This window comes from Aythya fuligula, chromosome 5 (genome assembly GCF_009819795.1).
Source record: "Aythya fuligula isolate bAytFul2 chromosome 5, bAytFul2.pri, whole genome shotgun sequence".
NCBI lineage: Eukaryota > Metazoa > Chordata > Aves > Anseriformes > Anatidae > Aythya > Aythya fuligula.
The window spans coordinates 63100478-63119802 of NC_045563.1; the positions used below are offsets into that span (position 1 = coordinate 63100478).

At 36.7% G+C, this 19325-nt stretch overlaps 1 protein-coding gene across 4 annotated transcripts in view; it reads right to left on the reverse strand.

Moving 5' to 3' along the window:
* SBF2 (SET binding factor 2) overlaps positions 1 to 19325 on the reverse strand; it is a 253639-nt gene that overhangs the window by 82352 nt on the left and 151962 nt on the right. For all 4 annotated transcript variants that reach the window (XM_032188226.1, XM_032188228.1, XM_032188227.1 and 1 more), the window contains exons 15-16: positions 19009 to 19118; positions 17359 to 17508 (exon numbers count right to left, since the gene is read on the reverse strand). In XM_032188226.1, the coding sequence (XP_032044117.1) occupies positions 17359 to 17508; positions 19009 to 19118 (260 nt within the window). The remainder of the gene's footprint in view (positions 1 to 17358; positions 17509 to 19008; positions 19119 to 19325) is intronic.

Here is a 19325-nt window from a genome sequence, read left to right on the forward strand (position 1 = left end):
CTCAACCAAGAGAAGGAAAGCATCAAGAGAGTACAGAACAAAGACGCCCAGAATAACTAAGAAAATATATGAAAACATTACGCATAATGAACAGAAAAAAAATTATCAGAGATGCACATGCATACATATAGATACACACACACACCAATTGCATCCACAGACTTCTGTCAGGTGCCCCTGGGAATCCAAGTACATGTCTGTGTGAGTTTAACGCTGCCTCTGGGAGACGCATTTTCCACAAACTGCCAAAAGTGGAGTTTCTTTTCAAGATGCGTTTGTATTTGACATCTTGTTGCCGGACAGCTTCAGCTTTTCTACACCAACTTTGATAGTACTGAGAAGCTTTGCTACAGTTTTGGCAGAGGTATCAGTTCGCCTGTGTACAGCTGGACCAAAAGACAAGAAGAATGACAATGACCAGCCGTTTCTGGAAGAAGTTTTCTTGGATCAGCCTCATTGGTGCAGCTCCATTTGTGGATTCACGAACAAGCGTCAGCTGCTGGAAGCAGATATTTCTGGGTTGATCTGCAATGGCTGCAGAATTTCAAGGATGACAAAGGGCTTTTTTTTTTTTTTTTTTTTTTTTTTTTTTTTTGTAATTCTGCTTATTACAGGGTTGTGACTCTTCAGAAAGTCAGCAATGACTTTTCCATGCTAAGGCACAAATGATGCGTTGTAGTGGTTACACACTGGTGAATTTGATGGAACCTGAATCCCTTGTTGCCAATACTGCAGCCAGACCTCTCAATTCCTTAATAGACTGGAATCTAAATTGTCTATTGTGTTTCAGAAAGTAGTTGCAATTTTAACAACTTTAATACAAGTTGCTGTAGGAGTTGTTTAATCTAAAACTCAACCTTAAAGAGTATCAGAATAGGCTTATTCCTTATCAAGAAAAAATCACACTACTAAAGCCATTATTGGAAACATCCCATTTCTGGGGGAGGAGGGAAGAAGTGGTAGAATGGGACAAAAAAATACTAACAAAACAACAAATTTATGGCTATATAACCGTAGTTGATAAGGTCTTTTAAAAGGCTAAATGGCTCATAGAAAAGAATACGTAAAGCAAACTGGAGAAACTGAAGGACGTATGTTGGGCAGGGTTAGGGAGCATGTTGTTAAGCAATGTCTATCTCGATTAACACATCAAATCTGTGTGAGCAAGAAAGAATGCTTTTGAAAAGCCTTGAAAGCTCAAGAGATTCAGGCATTTCAAGAGCTGCTTATTTAGTAAAGTGCTCCTTCCAAGATAACATTCATCAATGACATATATACATTCTAATAGAAATATTTAAACTATGGAAAATAAAACTTAGAAAAATATAGAAGTTTCATTTAACTTATTATGAAGTACTTTAAGTGTACAGATTGTACTTTCCACTGCATGAGCAGCAGCTTCTTTCTTATGGATACAGGCTTTATGTGAAATCTTACACTTTTTGTGGTTAAATATAACAAGTATGGTAAGTGTATACGACGTGTGGGAACTGTGTTTCTTTGAAGCTGTTATTAAAACTTAGTGCCTTTAATGTTAATGAATGCTTGTTTTTCTAAGAATACAGATCAAAACAAGTGCGAAGCATTTCTTGTAACAGAAATAAAGACAGTAGCAGAAACTGTAAAACAATTTTGAACCGACAACTGTACAACTATCCTCCACTTCTTTCAGTCTTAAAACTTCTTATATTAGTACTTCTTTTTGGAAATTTCAAACGGCTCCAGAAAATCTGAAGATTAGAATACTTTGAAGCAACTCCTCCACTTGGTCAGAGAAGTGAAAAAGTAAGCTCCCCAAATATATTGTTTTATACATCTAGTTGAACAGACATGCTCGGATGTTCTTGAAACAAATTCCTGTTCCCTGTATAGGGTTCTGCAGTGTGAGCAGTACTAGAGAGGGAAAGAAGTCCTTGAGCTTGCTGTGTGGACCAAAGAAGCAGAAGTTCAATAGTAATGTCAGTGTAGCTCTGCCTTCCAGCAAAATTGTTTCTCTGATACAAACCATAAGAAATCTCGGTACAGTATTTTTCTGTTCTGTAGATTTCCAAATCTTTGCTACTAAAAGTGTTCAGCTAAACTAGCCACAGAAAAGGCCTTCGTCAGCTTTTGAGCTGCGAACTAATACATTTTTGTTTTTATACTAACAGATATTCTCCTAGACTACCTTATCTTCCTTTCTCAGGGGCTTACTCCAAACACCTTACTGTTTTGTTACCATCTTCTTGATATGATAGGGAAAAATAATATAGGGAAAGGGGAGTCCTGCTATGGAAGTACAGTAAATGGCAATGCAAAGGAAAAGTTCAGAGAAGACAGTTTGGGATACAGTGAAATAATAATCAAGTACTAATCTGAATTACACTCATGCTGCTTAAAAATCCTTCCACAAATTCAGCTGGAGCTTTCAGAAGGATGAGCCAGATTGCAACGGCTGAAAAATAGGAGCGTGTAGCGAAAAGCTGCTGAAGGACTGAATTTCGTTCTTGGGTGTTTTGGAAGTTTTAAGACCACAGTTTCTGATTTAGTGTTCTAATACATCATGCTGTGCCATCTTAGTCAACCATTCAACAAAAACTTCGAAATACTCATATTTACCATTCTTCTTCTAAAGTTCTTTGAACCTTCTCCTCTCCGTGGAAGATAAAATAATAAATAAGAATGATTTGTGTTTTCTACATGACTGCACAGTAAGAGAGACGGATGCAAAAGAACAGTACGGTGCTACTGTGCAGTATACTGATGCCGATTTGAGGAGTGAGACGATTAACGTGATAATGCAGTGGTGTTCTAGCATATAGAATGCAGTGACATGCAGTCTAAGAAGCTCCTCCCAAGAGCACATTGTATACAAACAGATTTATCAGCCTGGAAAGATCCCAGACAGCACGATATGCCACTTGCAGCAGTACTACTGCATTGACCTGAATAATGGCACATGAACTAAACAGCAAACTTGCTACATGACAAAGTAAACTTTCTATGACAAAGTGATGTGCTGGGTGGATGAGGGAAAGGCTGTGGATGTGGTCTACCTTGACTTCAGCAAGGCTTTTGACACCGTCTCCCACAGCATTCTCCTCGAGAAACTGGCTGCTCTTGGCTTGGACTGGCGCACGCTTCGTTGGGTTAGAAACTGGCTGGATAGCCGGGCCCAAAGAGTCGTGGTGAATGGAGCCAAGTCCAGTTGGAGGCCAGTCACTAGTGGCGTCCCCCAGGGCTCGGTGCTGGGGCCGGTCCTCTTTAATATCTTCATCGATGATCTGGACGAGGGCATCGAGTGCACCCTCAGTAAGTTCGCAGATGACACCAAGTTAGGTGCGTGTGTCGATCTGCTTGAGGGTAGGAAAGCTCTGCAGGAGGATCTGGATAGGCTGCACCGATGGGCTGAGGTCAACTGCATGAAGTTTAACAAGGCCAAGTGCCGGGTCCTGCACCTGGGGTGCAATAACCCCAAGCAGAGCTACTGGCTGGGAGAGGAGTGGTTGGAGAGCTGCCAGGCAGAGAAGGACCTGGGAGTGATGGTGGATAGTCGGCTGAATATGAGCCAGCAGTGTGCTCAGGTGGCCAAGAAGGCCAACAGCATCCTGGCTTGTATCAGAAACAGTGTGACCAGCAGGGCTAGGGAGGTGATCGTCCCCCTGTACTCGGCTCTGGTGAGGCCGCACCTCGAGTACTGTGTTCAGTTTTGGGCCCCTCGCTACAAGAAGGACCTCGAGGTGCTTGAGCGGGTCCAGAGAAGGGCGACGAAGCTGGTGAGGGGCCTGGAGAACAAGTCCTACGAGGAGCGGCTGAGGGAGCTGGGCTTGTTCAGCCTGGAGAAGAGGAGGCTCAGGGGCGACCTTATCGCTCTCTATAGGTACCTTAACGGAGGCTGTAGCGAGGTGGGGGTTGGTCTGTTCTCCCACGTGCCTGGTGACAAGACGAGGGGGAATGGGCTAAAGTTGAGCCAGGGGAATTTTAGGTTAGATGTTAGGAAGAACTTCTTTACCGAAAGGGTTGTGAGGCATTGGAACAGGCTGCCCAGGGAAGTGGTGGAGTCACCATCCCTGGAAGTCTTCAAAAGACGTTTAGATGTAGAGCTTAGGGATATGGTTTAGTGGGGACTGCTAGCGTTAGGTCAGAGGTTGGACTAGGTGATCTTGAGGTCTCTTCCAACCTAGAAATTCTGTGATTCTGTGTGATACATTTTTAGTGAGGTGAGGAAAATTGCCGAGGTTTTAGTGAGTGAATAGAAAACCTTTTGATGTGCCACAGGTGTGTAGAGGACTGACAGACTCCTCCCTCTGAGCAGGCAAAGCTCCTCTGGCACCAACATTACACAAATTACATCTTGTCTGAAAATTATCTCACCACTCTGCAGTCATGGTTCAATCTGCAATTGATCTAATTTGTTATCTTCTATTTACACTAATGGATTTATAAAATAAATCCATAAATATTTACATCAGTTTGACTCCTCTCCAAAACAGTCTTCTCTTTTTCCCCCCTCTTTGGGTATCACTGAAGGCTAGACCTCCACTTACAGTATTTTCATTAAACTTCATAACTGGGAATAATTGCAAGGCAGTAATCTGCGTATTCCATGTTTTTACAATAACATAGGCAAAATAAGCATTTTTCTCTTATGATAACTAATTATCTATGTTTATGTTTATTTTTGGAATGAATTAAGTAGAAAGCTGCAAGTGCCAAAATTTTGTAAGGTAAAATGCTTTGAGAGATTCACTGTATTAAATAAGCATGTATATACATTTACATGCAGTTGTTGTCTCATAAAATATGTTAAAATAAGTTAATATATTAACTTTTACAAATTACAAGAATGCAAAGACTAAAAATTCTTACTTTTGTTGGTGATAATGTATCAACTATCAGGTATACATCCATAAAAATATTTTTCCAAGTTTTCCAAACAATTCACCATTGTCTTCAAAGTTCATGATTTTTTCCTGACTTTAAACATGACGCTTAAGTGTCAGCCAAGTGTCAGGCTGTGGAGTCCCCCTCCTCGGAGATCTTTAAAAGCGGCCTGGATACAGTCCTGGGCAGCCAGCTCAAGGCAGGGCAGTTGGAACAGCTACAGTAGTCAGAAAAGCATCCTACCTGCCTAGCATACCAGTGATCACTGAAGTGAGACAAAGGAAATCTATATGGTAATATTGTAATCTTTGTATGATCACAGAAGAGCCTACAGTACCACAAACATTTCTGGAACAAATACATAAGAGTCCCATAGCCCGACAGATTCAAATCAAGGCATGAAGAAATATTAAATTAAGGAAATACCTCTCAGTTATCACCAAAGATAAAACTACTTTGCAGTAACAATTAGTAAATTTGGTTGTCTGTCATGAGGAAAAAAAAGCTGGAGAAATGACTATGAAGAATTTTTAAGGAATTTTTATTTTACAGAATTTTTAATGTATTTAGGTTATGACTTAAAATGAATTAACTGGAAATTAATTTGTTTGAGATTTCTTTCTTGAGATTTCTTTCTTGTTAGACTAGTGCCTGAGTAGCCAATTACATGGTAGTAATGAAATGAAGAGAAAATCGCAGGCTTTACCAGAATTTCAACTACCCCCAGGGACCTCTACGGTCAGATTCTTTTTACTGACCAAAAAAACTGAGCCACAATTTTTATTTTTTTTTTTTTTAATTTTGAAAATCCAATAGGAATAGATGCAGGAGATTCAAGGTCCAACCATCCCCCTACCACCAATGTCACCCACTAAACCATGTCCCTAAGCACCACATCCAACCTATCCTTAAACACCCCCAGGGATGCTGACTCCACCACCTCCCTGGGCAACCTGTCCCAATGCCTGTTGACTTAGGAACTTTCATTAAATAGGATTTGGTTCAAGATGGCTTGGAAAAAAGTCCCCCTCTCCAACAAATCCGAATGCCCTTCACTAAATATTCATGCTATCTAACAGTATTTATGGAGATGGATAAAACCCGAATAGATGCCAAGTGACATCAAAAGTTTGTGGACAACACAGAAAACTTCTGGCTGCAGAAACTTTCACACGCTCTTGTAGAAAAGCAGATCCAAGAATGAACAATTCTCCCCACAGTTTTACTCCTAAGTAACCTCACAAGAGAGGAATTTCAAGTAGGCTATTAAAAGTGAATTTTTTGATAAAAAAAAAAAAAGATGATCAGAATACATTTATTTTAGTATACCTGCTCTTAATTGTAAGAACAGAATGCCAGTTTTAAAGCCAGGAATGAGTACCACCAACGGCACCGTGATTAGACCTCATGTAAGATCTTTCATTTTTCCATAAGATCATTTTTCATGAGTAGTTTGCTTGACTGATTTTAAGTGAATCAGTTCTGATGCCTGTTGTTTTCATATGCATGTTTTATCTTCTTTTTGATATTAGAAATTACACAAGATAGATCAAGTTCATATCTGTTATATGGCATTTCATAACAAATTATCCTTAAGCAGTTTTTTGCATTAAGTATGTACAAAATACAAGTGGCAGTCTGAGTGCCTTTCTTAAAAGCTTAGCTGAAATACGGACAATCAAAGAAGTGATTCTCTGAATATCTCTCAACATCCTGTTTTTGATGTTGTCTGTAGTTACGGTTTTCATGTTTTTGATCCATGCAATGCTGCTTATCCACTAACCATGCCTAAGAGATTGTGAAAAGTAACTTAAAAACCACAAGCCTACTGTCAGTCTTCTTCACAGAAAGTAATGTTTTACATGGTATTTGTCTCTATAGGGGCTGAGGCTAAACAGATAGGGGATTGGGAAGGTAACAGCCATCTATCATAATCGAGTCAGGATCAAAGTCTATGACTTTCCTACACATACAATTCAGAGGCTAAGTAACAAATTGTATTAACATAACCGTAGTTGTGGCCTGTGGATTTTAAACAGAAACACATATGGTTAGTATTTCAGCTATTCCCAAATGACAAAGGAAAGGCTCCAAAATAGTCCATTAAAATAAATATTTTCCTTTAAATTGTTTTTTACAAAAGCAATTACACCTTTTAACTTCATAAATAAAATTGACTAAATTCCAAAGAAATCAATAGTTTAGAATCTTCAATTTGGTCTGAAAACAATAAATTAAGGGCTATTTTAGTCCATTAGTTTTGCCTGCATTAACATACTTTGTCTTCTTATGAACAGAAAATGCCCCAAACCACCACTTGTTTTGCCTCTGTTCTAATAATAAAACAATAAAAACCCAGTAAAGTCTTAGTTTAAGGGTATGAACCCCAACTTCTGCTGGCACATGGGCAAGTGTACTGATCCAAGAAACATGTATGTACATTGTATTTTGTGCCATCTGTGAATCTAGACTGTACTAATGCTAATCTTCTTGTACAAATGAAAAATACCAAAACTTGAGTGATACTTACAGAAAAGAAATCTGGAAGACTTAAAAGTACAGGAAAAAACATATAATATTAGGAATTACATTAATGTATTAGAAGTTTAAGGTATTACATGTGTACACAGAAAAATGAAGATTTGTTGAGAATTAAAATCATCGGTATTGTCAAAGGAAGCATCAAACGTAAAACTCAGAGGCCTAAGGTTCAAAGGTAGACAGAATATTCTAACAGGAAAGATTTCTTTCTAAATAATAAGTGTTAAAAACCACGGCATCCCTCATAATCAAGGTTGATTGTTAGTGTGTTATTATTATCAAAAAAAAGTAAGACGTGGTGTAGTATGATTTGACTGGTCTAGTATAGACTAGTCTGATTTGACAGTCTACTATAGACTGCTTATGGTGAGGAAATACAAAAAGTAATCTTCACCACAGCTTGGTTACATAGTATTCTCCCATGCATCCTAAAAAACAATTCATGCAAGTCATAAATCTGGGCTATAATAATAAAAATTTATGTCAACAAGTGCCATATATATATATATATATATATATATATATATATATTTCTTTTTACAATTTATGTAGAATGTCATGTGTTCTTTTGTTTGTATCTTTTCTATTTTTGTTCTTAAAACTTTGCACACATTTTTTTATGCAACAGTAGAGGTATGTCTATTACTATAATGGATTTTTTTCTTCTGTTGCCTGTTTCCTTAAAAACATCATTCTTAAATGCCACATACATTCATCACTTTATGCTCATCATATTAATGCACTTGCGAAAGTTTACATAAAATATTGACAAAACCCAGAACTCTGCTGTATTTTATGGAATTTATCTCAACATCACACTGGTTTTTGAATACAAGCAGCCAAGATTTCAATTGTTTAAACCAAAGGTTATACAAATATCATAGGAACCAAATGATTAGAAGAGTCCTAATATATTTCAATGTTCTGGTTCAGAAATGACTTATGTGAAGAATAAATAAAAGATGATCATCTTACAGCACACTGACATTTTTGATGCAAATTCCTGAGAAAGAAACCATTTTAAAACAAACAAATTCAAAAAGTTCCTCAGTGGAATAATAAACCAGTCTTCTACATGGCATGTTTCTTCTGGTAAGTTGAGCACTACCAATAACCAAGGGAGAACACACCTTGCTGGCAGAGCAGGAAAGCACTCTGTTTCAGCTCCTCTAATACACCTCACTTTCACAGTTATTTGGAGGGTGATGTGCAGGTGGCGAAGCCCAGAGCGAGACACTATGTTAGACAGAAAAACTCTTGCCATTCATCTTAGTAACAGAAGACCGAACTAAACCTACATACATACACACATGTCTATTGGCAGCCACCACAGAACTATGTTCAGTGTCTGGGTACTGTACATCAATAGTACTCTGTATTTTGTTAGTTATTGTATAAAAAGTGACAAAAAGCTGATTAAGTGCATATATATGTACTTGACAGTATTACACACAAATCTATACTGAATTATATCAATGTACTGACATACAAATTATATATACACATAACATTTAAAATAAGAATATTTACCATGTATTCTTTTCATATTTTCATTAAATATAAAACAAAAACAAACTTTTTGCGAAAACAAAAGTCACTGATTTCACTTGTTTTAATTAGCAAAATGCCTACTCCTTTCAACATCAAAACTTCTTTTTTCCTTAAAAAAAAAAACAAAACAAACAAAAAAAAAACCTACCTTTCATCAGTCCACCTCTCTCATGGGCAGGCTACAGAATAACTACACAGCAGTATAACACAATTCCTAAACCAGACTTATTTTATTTACAACAGTGAGTAGCATACATCCACACGTCTGCTTTTCATCAAGACAACCAAAAATATTTAGAACATGGAGTTATTAGAAATGCGCGGCAACCACAAGGATGCAATTAACAGTAATGAACACTTAAGAGCAGTTAGAGCCTACCACGTCAAGAAGCTGCATGGTTTCAATAAGATATCTATGTGTGAGCAAACACATGCAAGCTTGCCCTGCGTTAACAGGGAATCCTGGAGGCCTGAAGAAAGGCCGGTGAGAGCAGACGGCCATGAGGAGCACCGACCTGTCTGCAAACCAACCCAGAGAGCTGGCCGGCAGCATGGGGTTACAGCCCTCTCCTCAACCCTGACAAGGGGCCACCTTTTGTGGCACCCTCCTTTGGAGTCCGGAGGTCTGCTGCTTCAGTGGTACCACATTTTAAAGGGCACATCCCCTTTTTAAAGGGTATCACATTTTTAGTTATCTGCAAGCTAGCTACGACCTGACTGAAATCAACGCAGCCCAGACACAGACAAGCTGTCTGCCCTTTGGATACCTTATCCTGTGTTTTTTCCAAAATGCTTACATCGCTATATAAACGTCACATAAGACCTGCTAAAAACATCTTTACTCCCAACATACCTCTTCTTGTTGTTTTGCTTCAGGGCCTTAATTTCACTTGTGCCTCTGAAGGCACCACATGGGCTGACTGAGGGCGCAGGTGCCCCAGGCTGGTCCAAGCCAGTTCCAACTGGTTCTGGCTGGTTCCAGCTGGTTCTGGCCAGTTCCAACCAGTTCCGGCCGGTTCCAGCTGGTTCTGGCCAGTCCAGCTGACCCGCAGAGAGCTGGCAATCAGCCAGAGGAGCTGGGCTGCCTCTGCTCACCCATTTTTGCTTATTCTTATGTAAACAACAACACCCTACTATCATGTAATATTTATACTAAAATATTACCCAGAGACCCTTTAAAAATAATAATAAAAAAGAGGTTGAATCCTGCACTGGTAACTGCTCATAAACATAATCTGAGCAGAAGTCACAATTGCTTTTAGCTTACCAGAAGCAAGGGCTTGGAAGTCCCCAAGCAAACAGCAATTTAGGAGGTACCTGGCCACATAGGAACTCATCTCTGAACACTCCTCTGCTGACCCAGTGTCAGCTTGAAAAGAGGATGTGGGTTTCTGCTGTGTAGTTAACAGACAAAGAAATTCCTGACTAAACTGCAGAGGCAGTCTAACACAGCTTGAGACAACCACCTTGGTTGTCTGTATACACATATGCAGAAACAGTTAGATGTCTCTCCACAGAGACTGCTGCCCAAAGAAAAAGGGATTACTTGGATGTGGCCAGCTCTGCAGAGAGACTCATGGCCCGCAGAAGAATAGCCATGGCCATTGCTGTGTCAAGGTGGTCATTTCCCTTGGTCCCTGCAGAGGAGGTAACTGCAGACTGGTCTTCTAACAGCAGTAATAAAGCTAAAAACACTGCAATGTTGAGTGAAAGTAGGACACGGGTACCTACTTTATGAATGCATACATGGAGAGTCCTGCAAAGAAAAACTGTGTTTTCTGTATTTGGCAAAAAGACACCTGTGAGTTGATTTTGCCTTGACTATGTGGGCATCCCACGAGATAACATGAGTACGTGAGTATAACATTATGTTCCTCAGAGCAAAGAAAAGAAAAATAAGAACAGATCAGCAATACAGCCTTTTTCAATATACTTACTGTGTTGTTTTTCTAGAAAAACTATGTGAGTGTTATCAGTTCAGCCATGTGCAATGATATTAAAGTACCTTGCAGTTTCTTATGAAAAAGACATCATCAGAAAGACTCAGAAATAGCAGCTTCTTTTATGAAGTCCAGAACACTATGGGTGGACTCCTGAAAAGTCATCAGGATTAGAAAAACTGTTGCTTCCTCTTTGTGGGTGAAAAAACATGGATCAGAGAAACTGTATGACAAGCTTCTTGTGACAAAAATAAATAAGTCTACAGTAAGATATGGAATTAAAAGTGGAAGCTTCAAGTCCAAGCCTTAAACACTAAAGACCAAGAAAGGTCTTTCCTTTCTTTTATTTAAATAGCATCATGACTCTGTCTAACAGGATGAACAAGATCAAGTTCTTAATAACTGATGAATCAATAGAATTAAGCATGGCGCTGTTAAACTCCCACGATTTCTCTTCATGACAAATTTTCTGTTTCAAAATACCTTAAAAGACTTTCTAATATTGCTGCTACTCAAATATTATTTCTGAGAGTCGCTGATTCCAGGAACACGCGTCAAACTGAGTAACAAAAGGCAGCCCATGAAATAAAAGTCTTGAAAGAAGAAAGACCTACTATAACCCTCTAAAAGAAAGATGTTTGGCAATGTAGTTTTCAACATAAAATATGAGAAATGCTAGTTCATTTAACCTTTATATTGCCAAGAATTTGAATCATATGACACACACATGGTTGATTTTCTCTCAGGAGTAATAAAATCTTTCTTGTTATTGGACAGTATTTGCAAAACTGAATTCTGAGACTGACAAGTTTTAAACTTCATCTGCTGACGATGTTATTTACATAAGAAAAAAAGTTAATATTTATGGAATGCCATTAGTCTAATTTTGTATATTAAAGTTTCTTTCACAATAGCCTGAAGAGTAAATGCTAGAAAGAGGACCATATAATACCAAAGCAATACTGAAGGGTCGTAAGAAAAATTCTAGAAAGAAAGTTTATCAATACTATCTTTTACCCGTTTTTGGCCATTGTCAAAGAAAAGATGCTGGCCCAGATGTACGTGTAGTGTAGCCTAATGCAGGTTAAAATTTTAATTTTGCACTGGTTGCTAGTATGACTTCCTGCCTTTGTTTTTTATACTGTAAACTCTAAGTATGCTTTTACAGTACTCAGTATACTGTATTTCAAAAATAAATACGGGGAGAAACTTAAGAGTAGTCCTTCAAATCTCTGCCTATTACCACTATCGAAAGCCTTAGTAATTTATTAGATATTATCTAAAGTGTTAAAATTATGAAAAATTTGTCTTCTATTAAAGATATTCCCTCAGTTACACTAGTACAAGAGATGCATATTCACACAGATGCAAAACCAGAGCAAATCAGGACCTAAAACAGTATTGATGACCGTGTAGGTTGCCAGATTAACTCACATCATTAGAAGACAACATCCCTTTCCTATGCCTAACAACAATAATTTTGGAAGTATTTATATATTATTCAGTTTTACGTAATCAATTTCCACTTTAACCACATTTAGATTAAGTATTTCAGATGTCCTAGGCACAGGTGTTTTCTGATTTGAAACATATTTGCATTAGTGTGCAGCTAGGCAGTATTACTGTCCAACACCTTACACAGGAAATGTTAAATTACATCATCTTAGTTTTGGAGTTTTTAAATGAGAAGTTTTGTCTGTTCCAGCTACCAAAGGAAGCTAGCTCATAGTCCTGCACTGATTATCGGAAGAGAATTTTTCTGCCAAAACATTTTATTTTTTTTTTACCATATCTTATTGTTATTGTTCAGTATTCTATGCAAATTGTTTAGAATGTATTTTTAAACATAAAAATTATTAGTTGTGATTATCAAGTACCCTCCACCTATACAATGGGAGAATCTTCAGGCCTCTTTTTGCCTTTACTGACATTTTATCAGAGTGCTTTTATGTTTCAAAATAAAAAGTTCATTTGCTACAGCCAGAAGAAAATCAGAGAGACAACTCAAAGTCTGGACAAGTCATGTCAATGATTTGCGACTAATTAATGGAGAGTTATGCAAATTCAACCTTTACTTTTTTTTTGTCATTATTTCTTAATTAATATTAAATATAAAACGTATTGCTGTAAATATAATTACTTAGAAAAAGCATTCCTCTGATAATAAATGGCCTTTTTAGCTGAAAAAAGTCAAGTATTGGCAGTCTTTTCTAACATGCCAGAGAAAAACTTTTTATTAGAGAAAATTAAAGAGAAAGAACTTTTAAAATAGGAATTTATGCATAATTCTAAATTATGCTGGAGGTTGCCTCAGTAGAGGAAAACAAACACCTTGGAAACAATGTCTAGAGAAATAATTTCACATTACAGTGCCATCTGTATGAATAAATTGCCAATCAATACACTGAGTTTTCACAACACTGTAGATGGCTTAGAAGTGATAAAGTTATAATAACATATGGAACAGAACATAATTCCTATAATTTGCTATAACAGATACTAACCACTGCTGTAGTACAGGCTACAGAGTCTTTTCAGAGCATATGATCTGTCAGGGGAAGAATTCTTTCTCAGGGAATGAAAAGAAAGTTTTTAGCAAGTGGCCAATGACTACTTGCAGGAGAGAAAAAAGCAACTAACTGGTGATTTAATTGACCTCATCAGAAGATATCTGCTTTAAACAATTAGCTATACAATCTCCTTGTCATTTTGATTCTTGTACTACTAAGAATGATCAGAAATATTTCTTACATTTGCACTTCAGCAACAGTAGATTGTCACTACTTCCTGGACAAGAATAGAGACCAGTAAAGCATATTTTTCACTTCAGTATTGACCTATTGTACCAAGTCTTACCTTGACTGTATTTGTAAAGCTATCTAAAGTCTGCCATATGGTTTGACATGCAACTGCATGCCTGTTAAACGAGGCAAAATAATTTATGAAATTCTATTGTACTGCCCCATATATCATAGGCCTATTAAAAATTTGCAGCGAGGTCCTGCCCATCTTTCAAACCGTAAATAGGCTATATAGTAATAGTCCAAAGGAATGTTGCACTTGGACTGAGAGCCTCAAGCTGACAAATGCCAGAGATCTGCCAAGCCTAAGTTTTGTCATTTCTAGAGAAATTAGCGAAACACCTCTTCCTTTCCCTCCTCCCAGTTGCAAAATGTCAGATCAGATACTTGGGGAAATACAGCCTAAGTCATCATTCACTAAAATAACTTGAAGCAATGCTATGAGCATTTATTTATTCCTCATCCTTCATCTATTTTCAAGAATTGTGGTAGCAGATTCATTATACCAGCTATACATGTAAAGAGACTAGCAACTACATACACAGGGGTATTACTAGCAGCATTATGTTAACATACCACTTTTAATCAACTAAATGAGTATATAGAAGCTCTGAAAAAGTATCTGACATTTATTTTTACGGACTCAAGTAGAACAAGAAAGCACATTCTATTAAAAGAAAAAAAATACCAACGAACTAAACAACAAGGAAAACCTTAACAGTAATGAAGAGATCTGCAATAAACTATTAAGAATGTACTCTTCCTGATTTTGTAATATATGGCACTGTTCCCAGTAAGACAAAGAACTCTGTACATGCCAGTAACACAGCTTCTTAGTCAAAAGACATTTCCAGAAACAGCTTACCTGTATCCCTTAAAATACACATTGTTAGCAACAAATCACATTATCAGTAGCAGAGGTTTGGTGGCTGGAGAGCATCACAATTCCTATATGCATGTGCAAGTGAGCCAGGGGAGACCGGTACTTCCAAGGGAAAGCCATCATGCTGGGACTTCCTGCATGCACACCCCGGTTCAACCCACCACGTACAGTAGAGACCAGTAGAGAGCCAGGGCTGTGCCCAACCTACCAGCTATCCCACAGGCTCTTCCCTCTCCATAGCTTTTGTATCAGCTGCTATATGCCTCCTGGAAACAGCAATACTTCTGTTCCTATCTTAGAAAAATCAATGGGAACGCTAATATTAACAGAAAAATGTACGAAAAGACATTTGATGGCACGGTTTCTACAATTCCAATAGGTCTGTGAGGTCTTAAAGCAACACTGCAATCCATAATCCCTCAAAATTCCATCATAATTAACATTATATTACCATAAAGGTTGAATACATCTTCAGTTAACACCATCTTTCTTACATTAAGTTTCTGTATCTTTTAACAGACACTGTTTAAGTTGCCTGGTCTTATGACGTGCAGTTAACAGAACTCATGTCTCTATGGCAAAATGCTGACTTGCATCTGACTGCAGCAGCAGCAAATTTAACAAAGTTCTTGATAATGTATTTTTGTCTAAGTGATAGAGAGAAGCTCCAAAATGTCACAATTTACACATTATTCCAAATAAGAGTTGAACCAAGTACATAGACAAATTAAAAATCATGCTTTTATCTTAATAAATGATTTCATGTCATAAAAGTAGATGTACTGAAAATACTTGTTTCTAACTAGCTGCCCAGTGTCAGGAGTTCAGATGTTTTCATGTTGGCTAAGCTTACTACTGAGAACTGGAAATTTCCATTTTACATTTCAAAGATATAAAAATACTACTGGGGAAATAAAACGGTAATAATTGTGCCCCCTTAATCCATATATTTGTTTCCTTTGCATGATTTGATTTGCATGATTTGATTTGCATGATTTGATTTGCATGATTTGCTACCTTTATGAAGAAAAATATCATTCTGTTTTATTTCCATATTACTTCAAAAAAACAAACAACAACCAACCATTTTTATGACCATTAAGGTCCTTCTTGGGCCTTCAAATAATTGTGAAAAAAATATTAATTTTTCTTGAACAGAAAAACTGGATTTCATTGCTTTAAGAGGTGGTGTCAGTATTTCTTTCCTCAGTAACGGAAATTTCCTCAACTCAACATTTTTCTCTGCTATCTGTTTTGTACTATGATGCTGCAAATAAAGGGGATTCGTATTTCCTTCCTTTTGTCTGAAAATATCTCTTGACTTTTTTTTTTTTGGTCACCCCCCCCCCCCAGGAACAATCATGAGAAGGACCAAAATCTGTAGGATATCTAGAAAATTGTGGTTTTTGGTTTGAAGTAACATTTCTGACTCTGGAACACAGAGCAGGTGCAGTATTTCATTAGTCATAATTTTGGGCAGAGAAATGCACTTTCACAGGTAATTTTATGTTTCTTTTAACTTTATAGCTATACTTAGAACTTGGAAAAGGCCAATGGCTGTGCCAAAATAGTGCATTCTGGTACAAGCTGTGCAATTTTAGCCAGCTGACTGACATCTTCATCTGCAACATGCAGCTAATTTGACTCTGAATATCACTACTACACACCAAGCTGAGTATTGTTCTAAATAGTAGAAAAATATCTACTGTAAATGACCAGAAATACAACAGATAATAAAACTTGCCTTTGATAGTGACCTGAGGTAGTATTTGCTCAGTCAATGATAATTTATTTCTATACTCCTGTAAGCTGTATTTAGCACTCACCTTTTTAAATATATGGGTCAACACACTGCTGCAAAATAATGTTCGCAGGTTTTTTTTTTTTGTTTTTTTTTTTTTTATGGTTAGATGTGAGTGGGGTTAAAACATTTCCATGTCTCGCTCAGATCCCTAACACACTAACTTAGATAGGGGCAAGGGGAGGCAAATTATAACAAAGCGTGATCACATTATAAATATACATAAAATTACTGCATTCTCAGATATCAGAGTGAACACCGGTATATATAAAATGCATTTTGCCGACAAATATAACTAAATCAGAACAATTATTCAAATGAAGGTCAAAAGAAGTCATCCACATGTTTTACTCTTACAGTTAACTGCTACCAGGCTAATGTTTACTTACCACAAAATTACGTAGCAATTCATCTGTAGAATAACTCAGTAGATGAACCTCAAACACCAACTAAAGTGAGTTTTTGGCAAACTAAGATAACGCAGTGAAAAGCAGTGCTACCACCACCTATTATGGAATCAGAAAGTATGCTTTCTTCTTGAAATGTGTTTGCACTTGTGATGACAAAGAAGAAAATCTTATGTTTTGTTAAACAGAGGTGTGGGTATTACACATTTTAGGAGCTCAGATGAAAATGACCTGGAAATGCTAACACCATTCATAAAAAATTATACTTAGAGCTATTACTATAAATCAATTCAATACTTAACCGATACCAAACTGATTATATCTAAATTATTAATAATGGAAACAGTTTTCTTTCTTTTTTTCATATAGGCAGATCTGTACAGACCTTTGCATTTTGTCCTTTATTGTTTGAACTACAAAATGTCTTAAATGCACTGTCAGGTAGTATCTGCTACATCACTCCAGTACACAGTCCCATAATTCAATTATTTTGTCCACATCACTGTAAACAATTTTTTGATTATCATACTAACAAAAAGACAACCAAAGAACAAAACCTCGCATATTGTACCTGCAAAGCACAGTTCATCATTCGTACTATGTAGTCAAACTGCTGATGGTCCAGAATTGCTCGATTTTGTTTAACGTGCAGGCCTAATTCCTGTGTGAGACAGTGCCGAGCTGCCTTTCCTTTTAGGGCTCTCAGGGCTGCCGGCAGGGTCTGGAGACAAGAAAGTCTAACTTCATTAAAATGAAATGGCACCAAAACAGTGAATATTATTCCTTCTTTATCAAGAAACTGCAGGTGACAGTACAGAGAACAAACGAATGATTTCTAGTCTTGGATATCAAGCTTTCACATAACAGACTCAAGCTAAATCAAACATTAAATATATATTTTTTCCATTATTTTTTATTTTACTTTTTTTCAAATGCATTAAACGGCATCTCACCTACATCAGTATATGGGAACAACTGATCATGGATAGGCACTGAATGGACAGGAAATCAGAACTGGATTACTGTACATGAAAGCACGTGCTTTATCTGTACCATATGCTAACTTGTCAGCCTTCAGTCAGGCTAGGCCGCTAGCATGGTTTTTGATAAACAGTGCAAAACAAGTAGTTTTAGAAGATGCATACCACTCATAGTACTGAGGCCACAAGACTGTTATGCTGTTTATCCTAAATTAGGTCCAATAAAATATTTATACCAACGCTTTAAAGATGTATCAAGTGCTACATCAGTGATTATCAACTGTGGCACTTTAGAGTAGATTTAACAGACAGCAAATGATAAATAACAAAAGGCAGCTTATTGTCAAAGGATAAATTTACTATGCAGTGGTACAAAAAAACACTACTGAAATTTTCTAGGTGCCTGCAAGTTGAAAGACATTAAGAAACTGTTGCACATGCATCAAAATTCTTTCAGGACAGCTACACATTTTATTAGGACATTTCTTGTATGTATTCTTGTATGTATTTTCATAACGCTATCTTGTAAATCAAGAAACACTGCTTTCCTGTCTTGAACTGCATAGCCTGAGAGATGTGTACAGATGGTACTCTGGGAAGCTGAAAAATTTCTGAAAATAATTTTACTATCATTTTCATACACATAATTAAATTTGAATGATAGTTTGAGTGACTGTTTTGAAATCAAAATTGTAAAATTATATGGACAGAATCAAGAAAAAGGGGCATCATCTTAACATGAAAAAATAAGGATGTTAAGGAAGACAACTTGTACATTTTAGCAAAAATAGACATACCAAATATTTATATTCATCTCTAAGTTTTTTCAAATTATTGATTTTTAAAAACAGCAAAATAAACTGGACTGAAAATCTGAAAGAACATTGGTTGACAATGAAATGTCTACGTATACTTTTTGTTTACATTCCTCCTATCAACATTGTCGGAAAAATATAAACCTTTTCTGAAAAGAAAAAAAAATCACATGGACAGCACTATTTATGATGGTAATATAAACTAGCAAACAGAACATCAACATTCAGGTTTCCAAATCCATCTGCCTCATATTACACATAATATTGCATTTAGATGAGTTTTGGTGCTTATTTCATTCACTTAAATTATTAAAATAATAGTATTTGAAACATAAGACTTCAAGACTTGTTGTTACGAGGTCAGTCTCCATTTGACACACTAACAGTTAATACTTACTTGGGAAAGTTTAAATTTAATTTTATTACCTTTTCAGTCTCCAAAAACTTATTTTCAAAAATGAATGCGATGCAGTTTCTAACAACTTCCAGCCTTTGTGCACTATTGAAAACTGTGCTTCCTTTTTCCATTATGGAAACTATCACAGAAAAGATGAATATACATCAGTAAATTTCTTCAGCAAGAGTCACAAAGAATACCAGAATGTTCTTTAAAATAAAAAAAATAAATAATGTGCCCTGCATTTTATTCTGTTAAGCAAATATATACAGATGGGAACACAGAATGTTGTTTATTTGTTGTTGTTTTGTTTGTTTTTGTTTTTGTTTTGTTTTGTTTTTTTTTT